Source organism: Osmerus mordax, chromosome 13 (assembly GCF_038355195.1).
Source record: "Osmerus mordax isolate fOsmMor3 chromosome 13, fOsmMor3.pri, whole genome shotgun sequence".
Classification (NCBI taxonomy): domain Eukaryota; kingdom Metazoa; phylum Chordata; class Actinopteri; order Osmeriformes; family Osmeridae; genus Osmerus; species Osmerus mordax.
The window spans coordinates 14,504,972-14,520,224 of record NC_090062.1 but is presented as its reverse complement, the minus strand read 5'-3'; the positions used below and the strand labels follow the sequence as shown (position 1 = coordinate 14,520,224).

General features: G+C 49.0%; 1 protein-coding gene across 1 annotated transcript in view; it reads left to right on the top strand.

The window, feature by feature from the left end:
* The window catches only part of LOC136955738 (protein unc-13 homolog C), a 72,940-nt gene extending 58,861 nt beyond the window's left edge, over positions 1-14,079 (top strand). Inside the window, exons 24-32 of the mRNA XM_067249463.1 lie at positions 995-1,083; positions 1,319-1,456; positions 2,275-2,398; positions 3,051-3,110; positions 4,092-4,172; positions 6,049-6,196; positions 9,775-9,867; positions 10,622-10,781; positions 12,313-14,079. Of these exons, the coding sequence (XP_067105564.1) occupies positions 995-1,083; positions 1,319-1,456; positions 2,275-2,398; positions 3,051-3,110; positions 4,092-4,172; positions 6,049-6,196; positions 9,775-9,867; positions 10,622-10,781; positions 12,313-12,598 (1,179 nt within the window). The 3' untranslated portion in view covers positions 12,599-14,079. The remainder of the gene's footprint in view (positions 1-994; positions 1,084-1,318; positions 1,457-2,274; positions 2,399-3,050; positions 3,111-4,091; positions 4,173-6,048; positions 6,197-9,774; positions 9,868-10,621; positions 10,782-12,312) is intronic.
* The last annotated feature ends 1,174 nt before the right edge of the window (positions 14,080-15,253 follow it).

The following is a 15,253-nucleotide window of genomic DNA, read 5'->3' as shown; positions in this document are numbered from 1 at the left end:
CACAAACACCTGAAAAAAACAACTCTACAAAACGGGGGGGAGGCGGGGGGGGGGGGGGTGCATATATTGGTGCCCGACGTAAGTCCAGTTGCGCCCAACGTCCAGAACGCACGTGCCTGCACACGCACCCTACAGTAACACGTGAGCAACCGCAACCACGCGGGGCTTTGGAGGGTTAATTATGTTTGCCCATCTGATTGGATGTTTGAGTAAAGTCGCCCCCAGAGGAACTCGGGGCTGTGGCAGATCCCTGAGTGGGCATAGGTGTGTGATAATGAGCCCGCGAGCTCACCAAGCCCACTCCAAGGTGTTTAGAAAGTCTTAACGACCCTGTCTGCTAATCCACCCCAGGAGACCAGCCTAAACGCTCCTCGCCATCTCACACGGCGCTGGAGACGCGCTCGCTGGTCAAGGAAAGCTTAGAGTCAGACCCACGTGGTTAGGCTGCTAAACATACAGCATATATATATGTGATATATCCACTGTAATGCCACAGCGGCAAGTTATGGTGCTGAAGGCGCTTCCCCGTCAATTCAGCACTTTGAACTAATCCGATTTTCAAGGTTAGCTTTTAGCATAAAGTACAAGTCTTTCTTCAATGTTAGCTGTGTATGCTGAACCAATAACCCCTGTAGAGACAGAGCGGAGGCTAGCATAGCCACTGTAGCGATTAGCATCCCGGCCTTCTGTGATGAGCCGGCTATTTGAATTCGGTGCATCAGTCCGCACAGATGGCACCCAGCAGCTCAGGACGGGAGACCTCCAGCTAGGCCCGTTAGTTCTTGGACCCCCCCTAGGCCTCTCCTCCCTCCCAACCCCCCTCCCCCTTCCCCCTGGCTGAGCCAAGCCCCGATCCTGGCCTCAGATCCAGAGAGAGGGGGATCTGGTTCTCCCCTCCTGCCTGCGGTGCTAACCCCAGCCTGAGCTCACACGCTGCTGATAGAGGAGACGCCGTGCTGGGTGGATGTAGTGACGTTGTGCTCCTCCCCTGCAGCTGGACGCAGAAGCCAGCGACCTTCTGAAGGAGCTGCAGAATCGCCTCAACACCGTGATGGATGAGCTGAGTGCAGTGTTTGGAGCCAGGTGAGTGTGTGTGGTAGTGTGTGTGCGTGGGTGTGTGAGTGTGTGCGTTGCAGCAAGCAAGCACGCCCCGCTGTAGGGGCGAGTGTCATTACCGGGCGCCACAGTGTGTAAGGGGGTGTGCGTCTGGCTGCGGACGAGTGTATTAGCGCTGACATCAACTCGTTGCATAGAGCAGGTGAGCTGTAATGGAGTTGATCCCCGTGTTCACAACCGCGTTGGCTCTCGTCCTGTGCAGCTTCCAGCCGGTGATTGAGGACTGTGTGAAGCAGATGAACCAGGAGCTGGTCCAGATGAAGGGGTCAGCCAACAAGAGCAACGCGGCCATGGACGCGGAGACCGTGCTACGGCCGCTAATGGACCTTCTGGACAAAAAGTGAGCGCCAGTTTGAAAGCCCATTTCAAATGGATACATTTCAGGTCCAGGGAAGTTGGATTGACAGTCAGGCTATGGATAGATGGACAGGTTGGCCGAGGCTTAACTCGTATCTTAAAATGGCCCCCGCTTCTAAGCACTTAGAGCTGTTGTTTCATTCATGGAGCCTGCTGTATGTAGATTGGATTGTTGTACGTTTGGAAGCCTGGTAGTTAAGTCAAGATTCAGAAGATTCCATGGACAGTTATTGTCAATCATGGTGCCTTTTAAGAATATTATAATCATTTGCATTGGAAAAGCAATAAAAAACATTATCTGCCCTCTAAATGATCCAATTCAGGCAGAAGTGATTCAGAGAGTGGATACTGTGATGGCTGTCTGTCTACCTCAGTAGGGTGGATTCAGAAAATGTCTATTGATATTCAGTCTGGGAGTCACCGCCCAGACCTTTATTTATTTACTTTTCCGTCATCTCCGAAAGAGCCAGAGAGCTGGTGTGGTTCATCTAAGCTCTGGGAATTGCTCTCAGCCTCTTGCCAATGCAACATTGAGGCCAATGGGGTGTTACAGAGAATCCTCTTAATAATATGCTAATGCTAAATCCTTTCTCCTATCTCCTATAGCAAGGTTCTACGATTCAAGGAGATTTAAAATGTGAAGCTGTTGCATCCCTCCCCTGTGTCGTGGGTTATTGAGCCTGTGTTCACTTGATGATGACGTCCGTCATCAGACGGGCGGAGGACGTCGCTTCGTCGACACGAGAGGCCCCTTCCGTCCTGCCTGGCGTCTGACGCTTCGGTTTCTGTTGGTCTTTGCAGTTTGATTCTGTTTGCCAAGATCTGCGAGAAGACGGTGCTGAAGCGGGTGTTGAAAGAGCTGTGGAAGATCGTGCTCAACACCATCGAGAGGACCATCGTCCTCCCTCCTCTCACAGACCAGACCGTAAGCTGTCCCCGCGCCCAACACGCCTGCACCTGCCCGCCCGCTCATACCTAGGGCTCAGATGGCTGAGCGGTTTGGGAATCAGGCTATTAATCAGAAGGTTGCCGGTTTGATTCTCCGGCCGTGCAAATAACATTTTGTCCTTGGGCAAGGCACCTCTCCCTACTTGCCTCGGGGGAATGTCCCTGTACTTACTGTGAGTCACTCTAGATAAGATAAATGTAGTCATTTAGTCTGCTAAATCACTAAATGTATATACCACAGACCAAATGCCGCCCCAGAAGTATCCTCCATACAGGAACGTCATGTCTTACTGATGCGGAGGCTTATGTAAATGCATGGTAATCCTGCCACACAGGGACTGTAGTCTGACGAGACATCAAACATTCTGTGTACACACCCCTATAGTGTGCACACACACACACACGCACAAACACGCCGACACACACATACTTTACGGGATCATAGCTCACCTGTATATCATGGGGTTATATCAAGGGATTCCCTAATGGAAGACATCTCCGTTATTTTACCGTGCAAACGAAGGCAGAGTTTGTTTATGGTGCAGCACACTTCCATTTTCCTGTTCAGAGAAACGTTTCGACATCAAAGCTGGTTCTTCAGCTGTCTGTTCCCCCTCCCCCTCTAACAGCAAGGAGCTCAGATGATCTTCAGTGCTGCAAAGGACCTGGGCCAGCTATCCAAACTCAAGGTACAGTAAGCCTCACCCTAGTCCAAGACTAAAGGCGCTGTTGAGATCACCCGCGCAAACCTCATGTTCATCCCCCACACAGAATATTCCGGCAATTCCAGAAGCAATTTCTCACGGTTTTGTTAATTTCCTGTCAGGGGAGGTGTGCAATGTTTGTGCCTGAGCTAGAGAGATATTAGCATTTTCACCTTATCTAGACTCTATTGAGAAGGAAGCGTTTCAGTTGAAAAATGAATGGAGTTGGTTTCACCTTGGTAGAACTCCGTGGCTAGCATGGAGGTGGCCTCTCTACACTTCGACAGTGTTTAATTGGTCTTCTCTCTCGAGGTCCTTTATCCTCCTGCCCTGGTTAGTGAGCCGTGGGACTTTGGTGGGGCAATGGGGCTGTACATGGCTCTCACCCCCACTTATCACTAACCAGTAACACACTTTACTGTGTGTGTGTGTGGATGTGTGTATGTGTGTGTGTGTATGTGTGTGTGTGTGTGTGTGTATCATTAGCGCGCAGTGTCTCAATGCCACAAAGCATTATGCTATCCATCATATTCCTGTTGGTTAGGATTCGATTATGTAATTTTTTGATCGTTTTATTGATTATCCTCTGCATGTTATAAGTAAGGCCTATGTATGTGTGGGTTTGCGTGTGTGTGCTGCATATATGTATGAGCGTGTTTGTGTATGTGTGTGTAGGTGCAGTCAGACTGCATTTGTATAGGAACAGTTGTAATTGCTACCCTGTCACCATACAGCCTGGCCCATTTAACACCTAATCAATAGATTTCGACAAAGCATTAAAACTGTTGTTTAGAACTGATCTCTGAAGAGGTAACCTCTCCAGGGAAGAAATCGATAAACAGAATCTTCCATATGAAAGCAATAACCTCCCTGAAGGTTGGCATCGGCTCTCACACCTATTAGCTTAGAGAAACAAACTAATAGAAATGGACTTCTTGTTTGTGTGTGTGTGTGTGCCCTCTTCAGGAGCATGTCATTCGAGAGGAAGCCAGGAGTCTGACGCCACGACAGTGTGCAGCCATGGACCTGGTTCTACCCACCATCAAGGTAATTCTAGCTCCATCCATCCATTCCTCCATTTATCCCTCTATCCCCCATCCATCCATTCCTCCATCCCTTGTGTTTTTCTTTCTTCCTGTGGTAGAGCGGCTGTCATAAGGGTGGGACCAGTTAACCGCTGGTGTTAAAGGGGAATGCCTGTCAGTAATAAGTCTGCCAGACAGAGAGGGATGTGGAGGGAAGAGTGATGGAGGGATGGAGGGTGTTAAGCAGAGTGATGGAGGGGTGTTGGTCTCGGGTCCGTGTGAAGGCTGCATCGGGGAAACTGTAGGAAAAAGTAATTGATTGGGGCGTCTCCAAGGAGACCGCATCCCTGTTTAGATCAGTCATGCGGCTGGAATTCTCTTCATCAGTATTCCAACGAGAGCAGCCAATTAACGCCGTTATGTGAATGCCTTTAGCAGAGTTTGACCAATCAGAGTTAAAAAAGAATGCACGCCGGGTAAGTTAAAGATTTTATGCCCTGAAAATGGAAGGAGGGAGGGAGGGAGAGGGGGTGGAGGGAGGTAGGGGGAGGGGCAGGGAGAGGGAGAGAGAGGGCGAGAGAGGGAGAGGGAGAGAGAGAGGTGGAGAGAGAGGGGCGGTTCAGGACCGGGGAGTGTGAGTCAGAATAACAGAAGGGTTTTGAGAGACTTGCACCGAATCATTATAAAATTAAAGCTCACATTAAACAGTTTTGAAAACAGCCACTTAAAAGCCTGACCCAGCTACTTCATTCCAGTAGCCCAGCATTTGATTGGAACATTGGCAAGAGATCAACAAAGACATCCATTCAGGAGATGTTGGCAGTGGAAGAACTGAAAAGCGGTCATGTTTAAAGAGGAAGAAGATTTTCACTTTAGTGTAATGCGAGGAAGTCCTTGTGATAATGGGATGGCATTGTTGCATAAAGTACTGTATCCAGGATATGGTGGAGTATTGACCGTGTTTGACTTGTTATACTGAATTTCTTTCTGAGTGTGTGGTGGAATCACACGTTCCTCAGGGGCAGCAGAGCTAGGATTCATTAACCCTTTTAGGATTTGCAAATCTTCTTCATTGTGTGGCTTGAATGTATTTGTAGATTATCCCAAGGGTTTATCTGCACTGCAATTGTCGAATGAACTTTGAACTCATATCAAGAGGATTATGGATTTTTAGTTGCCTACAAAAAGTTCTGTCCCATCAACGGAGGTCGCATCCAGGCAATTCAAATGCATTTTAATGCTTCCAAACTTAACAAATAGATCTCCAATCTTTTTGTGATTGGTAGAGGCAGAAAAATGTGAGCGTCAATAAGTCTTTCACCAATCCAGTTTTGTCATACAGTATCTGTGATCATCTCCAGTAAGGAAGAAGCTGGACTTCAAACTTCCAACTGCAATGCTTAAACACATCTGACTACTGCATTCCTCTTGACCAAATAAAGGATGCTGGGAAAGAGGAGACTGGATAATTAGTGTCTGTCTACTGGTTGGCAGTACCTCACACTAGACAGGCCCTTCTGCCTGATTCTAACTAGCAGTTATCTGAGGTGGCTATTAACGCAGCATGGATCAGGCTCTAAATGCATGCCTGGTCATTACCTACCATGGTTATTACTGCTTTCTCTCTAGGACTGCCCCGTCTCCCCAAGCTGAACCCTACGATTACCCCACTCTAAGATGCCAGGACAATGGCACAAGCACACACACACATCACAGACAGCACACACACAGCACACACACACATCGCACACACACACAGCACACACACAGCACACACACTATACTATGTGCTCAAGTTGTCCAGAACACAGCACAAACCAGTTTGTTTGGGAAACCTTTTCTTTTGAGAAAAGGTTTCGCTGTATACTGTTTAATAATCCACTCATTTTCCTCTTTAGCAATATTTCCATGCTGGAGGAAATGGCCTCAAGAAGACTTTCCTTGAGAAGAGCCCTGATCTGAGGTCCCTGAAATATGCTCTCAGCCTTTACACACAACCTACAGATGCCTTGATCAAGAAATATATATGCACCCAAACCTCTCAAGGTAAGGAAACATGTTATCACCCTAAAGCCTTCATTTACCAGCCTCGCCTCCAAGGCCTTATCTTCATTCTTAGACTTAGATTCAACGTCAGCCTAAGCTCAAGCCACACAGCCTCAGCTCCATTCCCAGCCTCAGCCCTAGCCTCAGCCCCAGCCTCAGCCCCAGCCTCAGCCCTAACCCCAGCCTCAGCCCTAGCCCCAGCCTCAGCCCTAACCCCAGCCTCAGCCCTAGCCCCAGCCCTAGCCCCAGCCCTAGCCCTAGCCCCAGCCTCAGCCCCAGCCTCAGCCCTAACCCCAGCCCTAGCCTCAGCCCCAGCCCTAGCCCCAGCCCCTGCTCCACAGTCTTCCTCCATGCCCCAGTCTACGTCTGTGTCCCTGGGTGTTTGCAGCTACGGATTAGCGCTACCTCTCCATGTCAACTTGGTTTCTCAAGGCTTTAATGTGTGATGCCATTGCTGTAATTGTATTTGTTCCTGCACTGCTTCCCTCGTTCCTTTTCCCCCCCTCTCTCTCTCTCTCTCTCTCTCTCTCCCTCCCTCATTTTTTTCTCTACATCCTTTCTATCTTTCTCTCTCGCTTTCTCTTTCTCTCTGGTCATTCCAATCATCTCTGTCATAAGTGCTCATCGGGGTGCCGAGCACAAGGAGCTGTTCTCTGGCCTTCCCACCTCTGTAGCTACAGGGGCTTGCTCTCCTGCCCTTTCCGCACCTTGCTCGCTCCCTTTCCTCCCTCCTCCTTTTCATTCTCTCTCCCTCTCCCTCTCCAGTTCACTCTGTATCTCTCCATATCTAATGCATTCTTTCTGTCTCGGTCTTCCTCCTCCACCTCTCTCTGCCTCTCTTACCCAGGCAAGCGTGGTTCTTTCTCTCCCTCGCTCCCCGTTGACCCACTTCCATCTTTTCAACCCGTCTATATGTGGAGCTGTTGGTTGCTGTGTCCTAATAACAAGGCAGGAATGCCTCATGGTGTCCAGAGGGAGGGGAACTGACAGTAGCTTAGCGCAGCGGAGCGATGGAGCTAGGAGCTCCGGTATCCCCACCGCACCCCCAACCCCCCCACCCCCACCGTCTCTGTGTGCAGCATGGCAGAACGGGGGCAGAGAGACATGCAGAGAGACAGCAGAGAGACAAGCAGAGAGACAGGCAGAGAGACAGGCAGAGAGACGGGCAGAGAGACAGACAGAAAGACGGGCAGAGAGACGGGCAGAGAGACGGGCAGAGAGACGGGCAGAGAGACGGGCAGAGAGACGGGCAGAGAGACGGGCAGAGAGATAAGTGAGCTGTCTGGGTTGGGGATTGGAAGGGTGGAGGGGAAATAGGCAAAGGGAAATAGGCAGGACCGCGTGATCAAGCCGTCAGACTGGTAGATGATAATAGATGCTCAGCACATCTCTCTGTGTTGCTCCCTTGCTGATGGGAGGAGGTGTCACACAACACCAGGGTATTTCAAAGGGGCAGCGAACAAATTAATTTCGCTCCAACGGAGACAAGTGGCTCGAGTCGAGGTGATGGGTGTGTGGGTGTGTCGGAAGACAATCAGCAAAGCGGCCAACATGAATATGGAGAGCCCGGCACAGAGCAGCACAGAGCCAGGAGGACGTCACAAAGCTGCGCGATGTTTCAGTGTAAACACACACACCCATGCAAGCACACCAGGCCCCATCCCACAGCAGCTCTGTGTGGGGCGCTATGGAAGGAACAGCCATGTGACACTATCTTAGGGCTCTGAGCAGTGCTCAGTGGCTCAGTCATTCCTGATGCAAAAAGCTGAACGTACTGTACTGTAAAGTGGTTCATTAAGCTTCATTAGGCTCCCTGAGAAAGGCCACATGGAGACCAGAGGGTGTCCTTGTTTGTTCCAGCAAGTGGCTACGCAAGCCAAGCATGCAGTGCCCTGCAGAGATAACAAGCCCTGTGATTCAGATCTGCATGGCGGTGGAGATGCCTGTTTAGAAGAAGTAAACCGCATAATGTTGACGAACTACTGTACAGCACACATGCTGTGCAAAGATGATTAAGGAACATGAAGATGATGATGGCTCCAATTGAAACTTTTCAAATGTCAAGTATGTATTTTTTGTACTTACGGTAAAAGCAATCATAAAAGCAATCATGGTGAGGACTCTAAAGAACTCTGCAGGTTTTATGGACCTAATCCAAGGCTATATCGTCTCCTCTTCCCCACTGCCACGCCTCTTGTCCTCTACTGTACACACATCTTTTATTCGCCTCTCTTGCCCTTCACTGCTTCCACCTCTCGTTCATCCACTCCTCCTCTCCTCCTGTCCTCCTGCTCATCCTCCTCTTCCTCCATCACCCTCTTTCACCGTCACTCCAACTAGGGTGTTTGGACGTGGCTGCGTTTAGAACACACCCCGTTCAAGTGATAAATGTTGAAAATGTTGATAAGCGAGCCTGGTGCCTGTGGCTGTCTCCAGTCTAGACGAGGTATGTTATCAGCCCATGCCAGGGTACGAGGGCAGGCCCTGTGTTAATTTCCCCTGGTCCTGAGCTTAATTGCGTTGCTGCGATGCTTCTCTGGGCAAACCCCCCCTAACTAGGGATCATTATCATAAATCAGGACGCCTGTTCTTTCATTACCAGCCACGATAGGCGCTGCTTGTTTGGCACATATTGATTACGTATTGGATCAACATAATTGTTCATCGTCGACAGACGATAGCACTGCTCTGATTGGGCCACACATCTGTCTGGGCTCCAAATCTGTTGTCTTCTTCTCTCTGCCGTCACTCGCTCTTCTCTCACTCTATTTCTCTGTGGGGACACTCTCTCTCTCTCTCTCTCTCTCTCTCGCCGGGTGGGAACTCTGGGTCCTTAATTGTGCACTCTCTATCAACTAACGCTGATCCTTCTCTCTATCTTCCTCTCTCTCTCTCTCTCTCTCTCCCTTATATTTCTCTCTTTCTCTTTTTCTCTCTCTGTGCACTCTAACTCTCTCTGTTAGTCATTCTGGTTGTCAGCCCACATCCATATCTAATGTTTGTTTGCGGATTTTCTGCACCAGAGTTGAACAGTTCAAAACGGACGGTGTTGTGGTGAAGAACATTACGTATTCAGCGATCTCGTTCACGCATAATGCGTTAGGTCTGCCTTGAAATGTTTCAGATTGTTCTTTTCTTTCGGATTCAGTCCGTTTTCAGTCCAACCTTTAGAGAAAATCCCCTCGTGAATAATCTGCCTCTGGGTGTGACATGGGGCGATGTCAGGTGGGGCATTTACTCCTCAGTTCTGGGTTTATTTTTCGGTCGGTGCACCAAGGTATTATTTTTTTTCTATCTTCTTGGATCAATGTTTTATTATCTATCCTGAGCGGCAATGCATCTGTCTGCTCTTTATCTGACTGCCCTATTCCTTTTTCTCTCTCTCCCTCTCTCCGTCTCCCTCTCTTGCTCTCTGCATCCCTCTCTCTGGCCCTGTCTTTTTTATCTCTCTCTTTCTCATCTTAATCCCTCTCTCTCTTTCTCTCGCTCTGTATGGGATCCCCCTCCCCTAACCCCCTCCACACACACCCTCCTCCCCCTGCTCCCGTCTGACTCCTCCGATGCTCCGTGTCTCCCAGGTCAGTCAACCAATGGATCGGTGGGCGAGGTGTCGATGCAAGTGGATCTCATCTCTCACCCTGGCACTGGAGAACACAAAGTCAGCGTAAAGGGTGAGCCTCTCTCGCTGGCTCTCTCTCGCTAGCTCTCGCCCTCCCCTGCCGGGCTCTCGTACCTTCTTGTATGAATGTTTTCAAGATGGCGCCTTCAAAGGCATTCCATTGGGAAGACATGGATATTTGCTTGCTGGTGAACATGGTAATGACTTGGTCATTATCAGCAAACTACTCACAAGACCCCTTATTGCTAGGCCTTTATGGAGGATAACAAGAGCATAACCATGTATAAGATCTCAGAAGGCATCATTAGATTCATCCAACTGGAAAGAGGTATAGCCTTGAGACAAGTGGAATGAATCAGAGTTTGGTCACATCACAGTGATGTTGAGACAAGCGTCCTGTGTATGGCGTGATAGAATATTCTAGCAAGGCTCTCTTTAAGATCAATGTAGCTGACTCGCAAACAGACTATATTGACGCTCCTTCAAAGCAAAGGCTAAAAGGCTTAGATGCCTTAAGGCAAGAGCTATTCTAATCAGTTTATCATCAAGCCCTTGATGAATGGAATCAGGCATGTGAGTCCTCATCGAACGGAAGCCTATACTTTTTTCTCTTCAATCAAATTAAAAGGAGTCTATTGTGTGTTTGTGTGTGTGAGTGTATCTTTTAGTGTAACTCTTTGCGTACTTCTGTGTGTGTCGAAGGGGTTTTGGCAGAAGACTTGTTTTAACAGGGGAGCCAGTCCTCCATCAGGCGTGTAGTCTGCATGTCCTCCGCCCTCCTGACTGTCTCTCTCTCTCCTCGCCAGTGGTGGGCGTCAACAACATCACCTGGCAGACCAACGCCATGTTCCGCCCCTTCGTGGAGGTGAACGCAGTGGGCCCGCACCTCGCCGACAAGAAGCGCAAGTTCAGCACCAAGACCAAGAACAACAACTGGTCACCAAAGTACAACGAAACATTCCAATAGTAAGTGTCACCTCTCAGCCTCCACACGCTGCTCTCACCTCTCAGCCTCTACACGCTGCTCTCACCTCTCAGCCTCTACACGCTGCTCTCACCTCTCAGCCTCTACACGCTGCTCTCAGCCTCTACACCCTGTTCTCACTTCTCAGCCTCTACATGCTGCTCTCACCTCTCAGCCTCTACATTCTGCTCTCCTCTCAGCCTCTATATGCTGCTCTCACCTCTCAGCCTCTACATGCTGCTCTCACCTCTCAGCCTCTATATGCTGCTCTCACCTCTCAGCCTCTACATGCTGCTCTCACCTCTCAGCCTCTACATGCTGCTCTCAGCCTCTACATGCCGCTCTCACCTCTCAGCCTCTACACGCCGCTCTCACCTCTCAGCCTCTACACGCTGCTCTCACCTCTCAGCCTCTACACGCTGCTCTCACCTCTCAGCCTCTACATGCCGCTCTCACCTCTCAGCCTCTACACGCTGCTCTCAGCCTCTACACGCTGCTCTCACCTCTCAGCCTCCTAACGCTGCTCTCACCTCTCAGCCTCTTAACGCTCTCACAGTTCAGCCTCTACACGCTGCTCTCACCTCTCAGCCTCTACACGCTGCTCTCACCTCTCAGCCTCTTAACGCTCTCACAGTTCAGCCTCTACATGCTGCTCTCACCTCTCAGCCTCTACACGCTGCTCTCACCTCTCAGCCTCTTAACCCTCTCACAGTTCAGCCTCTACACGCTGCTCTCACCTCTCAGCCTCTACACGCTGCTCTCACCTCTCAGCCTCTACACGCTGCTCTCACCTCTCAGCCTCTTAACGCTCTCACAGTTCAGCCTCGGCCGTCTGTCGTTGAAGTTGTGTTTCTTCGGCAGTCCCGTTGTCTGTACAGACACTTCAGAGGAGAGAGACAGGCGGAGGGATCTATACGCCTGTCTCTCTCGCTCTGTCTGTGTGAGCCGGGCCTGCTGCGGTTCAGAGGCAGACTGATCTTCCCCTTGCCGACGCGAGCCCTGGTAATGCCACAGAAATCGATGAGTTCCTGACGCCGTCTGCATTTAGATTCACCCCCGGCACTCTCCCGTTTGAAGCTCAAGAAGCAATTAAGGAGACGCGGATAATTAGAAAACAGCCTCGAGAAAGGTTGGCTGCAAATAATACGCTTGTATGAATGGAGACATTTGCAAAACATGATTGAATTCTCTCATCACAGTCGCTCAGAATAAGCCCTCACCTCTCTGAGAAATGTCACCGAATTAACCTGTTACTGACAAATTGTGTTCAGCCCGCGACAAAGCCGAAATGCCCCCAGTGCCAAAAAGCTCTCAGTTATCCCTGATGAAAGCTTTCTCCCAAATGAGAGTCTGTGGTCGTCTTGTCTGGGCTTCATCTTGAGGGCTGCGTTTCCAACAGTCAGCGTAGGTATGGGCGTGGTCTCCCAGAAGTTAAGCCTCCGTCTCGCAGATGCATGTGAATCTTTGTCATTGTCATTCTCATGGCCAACCCCCGTCTGTCTTCTGTCTGTGTGTGTGTGTGTGTGTGTCCAGCGTTCTAAGTAACGAGCACGGCCCGGAGGCCTACGAGCTGCACGTGTCAGTGAAGGACTACTGCTTCGCCCGTGAGGACCGCACCATCGGCATGACGGTGATCCAGCTGCGGGAGCTGGCGGACAAGGGCAGCTGCTCGTCCTGCTACCCGCTGGTGAAGAGCGTCTCCATGGACGACACCGGCCTCACCATCATGAGGATCCTCTCCCAGAGGACCAACGATGAGGTGGCCAAAGAGTTTGTGCGTCTCAAGACGGACACGCGCTCCACCGAGGAAGTGTCCTAGACGGGGGAGCGGGAGCCACAGGGTCGTCTGGTCCTGACGGGGGAAGACAGACAGACAGAGAGAGAGAGGGAGGGATGGAGACAGAGAGAGCGAGAGAGAGCGAGAGAGAGCGAGAGAGAACGAGAGAGAGAGAGAGAGAACGAGAGAAAGAGAGAGAGAGAACGAGAGAGAGAGAACGAGAGAACGAGAAAGGGGGATACGGAGGAAGAGAGAGTGTGAGATGTAGGGAGAGAGAGAAAGAGGAAAAGGAGGGAAAGAGAACCAGAGAGAGGGGAAGTGGGCTGTAGCAGGGCAGGTAACTCTAGAAGTAACGACAGGTGAGCTGTGCTGTCCTGACATGCAGATGGAGAGAGGAGAGAGAGAGAGAGCCCGACTGACACAGAGAGATGTGTTTGTCTGTTTTTGTGCATGTGCGTAAAACATCTGTTGGAATGTTCATTTGAAACTACTGTATGTGCAAGTGTTTACTTCCCGTATGCTCATTATGAAGTACTATATTCTACGAGTTATGTTAACAAGACATGATGAATTACTGTTTTGTACCAACATTTAGTCTTTTGAACAAAAATTTGTTCCGATAAAGTGCCAAACCAGAGAAAAAAAAATTGCTAAACAAATAGACAACAAATTATGGTGAACTTTGGTGAAAATTGCTCGATGACTTTGTCCCGTGTAAATTCATTCTCTGACAATGTGGCGTTTTAATTGTCCGGTCTTTCTTTTTTGCACCCTGGTTTTGTTCCACGTTCCTCCACAAAAGCACTTGTTGTGCATGTCCCGTTTTCCACCACTCAAGTGGTTCCACCACTCACCACTCATGGTCCCACCGTGACCCCAGGGCAGGGCCCCCCCACCCATGCCCTCCCCCCCACCCCCCCAACTCTTTGTATTTAAGCCGACCTGAAAAGAGACCATTTTTTTAAACGGCGATGACTGCTATGTAAACCTTCATAGGTGTTTGTAATTTTATAACCATGACAACAATGAAGACAAGCCTCCAGTGCTACCAGTCTAAGCAGGAAGGATGGAACTTTATCTTTTGTTTTCGCTTTTGATTTATTTCTTTTCGGCCCGTCGGCTTCCCGCCTTTCTGAATGACCACTGTGAACATGAGCTTTGGAAGGCAAGCTTACATAACATTGCTGACGGTTTGATATTGTTGTTTCATATTTAAAAATAACTTTGTTCCTGAGAAACTGCCAAAGTTATATAAAATGTTTGTACAAAAGCAATCCATTACCTGTATGAAAATATATATGTACATGTGACTATTACTTTTTCAATGCTAAATATCTGATTGTTGATGGGGTGGTTCTAAGATTTATTTTTTTGATTTATCGTGAAGCTGTTAACCAATATGAAAGTTGCACATGTTACTTGACACATTAGTTAAATCAGCTTCTATCATTTAGTTTATTTTTATTCATAAAGGAAAGAGTCTAACATTTGGTAAATATGCAACATTCCTATGTATTGCACTGATGGCGAATTGTATGTCATGTAAATATATTTAGTGAGAAATTGTACCACAGTCTCTTTTTCTTCAATCCTCTGTGCTTTGTCTGGGGCCTCATAACAGAAGCATCCATGAGCCGTTTGCTTTAGATTGCATCATTTTGCACAACGCCCTGCCTCCACTCAGACACTGGTGGAAACTACATTTGGAATGCAGAGTCTAGCCTACACGCGTATTCAGACTTGGAGATTATTTTCAGTTACAGTCATCCTGGGGTGCAATGGGGGATTTGAGCTGCTTTCTCATTCTAGCCGCAGGCTTCACCCCGGTCATCAGTGAAGTCAGCTCAGTGGGAGACCTACAGGGAAGTCTGCCTGTTTGTCAAAGTCATCCTGTTGTCTTTGCTCACAGTGCGATCGGAGGTAGAGAGTGTAGGGCTATTTTCAGTCCCAGATCCATGGTGCCTTCAGAAATCAATCCATCTACCTCCCACTGATGCGAGCACTCTGGCTGTGCAGCGTTTGAAGCTAACGCTTCTCCTGCAAGTCTAACGTCACCGATTCACGTCAACGCTTCTGCATGCTGTCTCAGTACGCACACCGAAGCAATGTTGCCGTGGTTCCGTACAGAAACAATATTGTCCTATCAATCAGTTGACCGCACCATCACATCCATCCATATTATGGAAGTGCCACAAACCAGATGACTTTATTTACATTACATTTTAGCAGACGCTCTTATCCAGAGCGCTCTTATTTTTCACTTACATATGTCTGGGAAAATTTTTCATATTCAGGAGTTAGGCCTCTGTTATTACTCTCTGCAATGATTTGACATTTCAGGACAGATCTGGTCCTAGAAACTGATGAGTGAGTTTCCTGCGCTGACCTGGAGGAGGAGGAGGAGGAGGAGGATCACACTACCTCGGCTGAAAGCAAGAACATGTCAACCTTCACCTTAGGTTCCCTCTCTTATACAGCATACATATTCTTATACATAATTTCTGGCTCATCAGAAGCACATTTTGAAGGACACACTAATGGTAATGTATGTACTAGGCTAACTGGTAGTAGTTGAGAGTGACCCTTGACCCTGGTCTTGCCCTGTGCAGACATAGATAGTATTCCCTCCCTGAGTTTATATTGTGGCAAGCCATGGATTTACTGTGTATAATTGATCCTGTTTCCCAATGAAAAAGT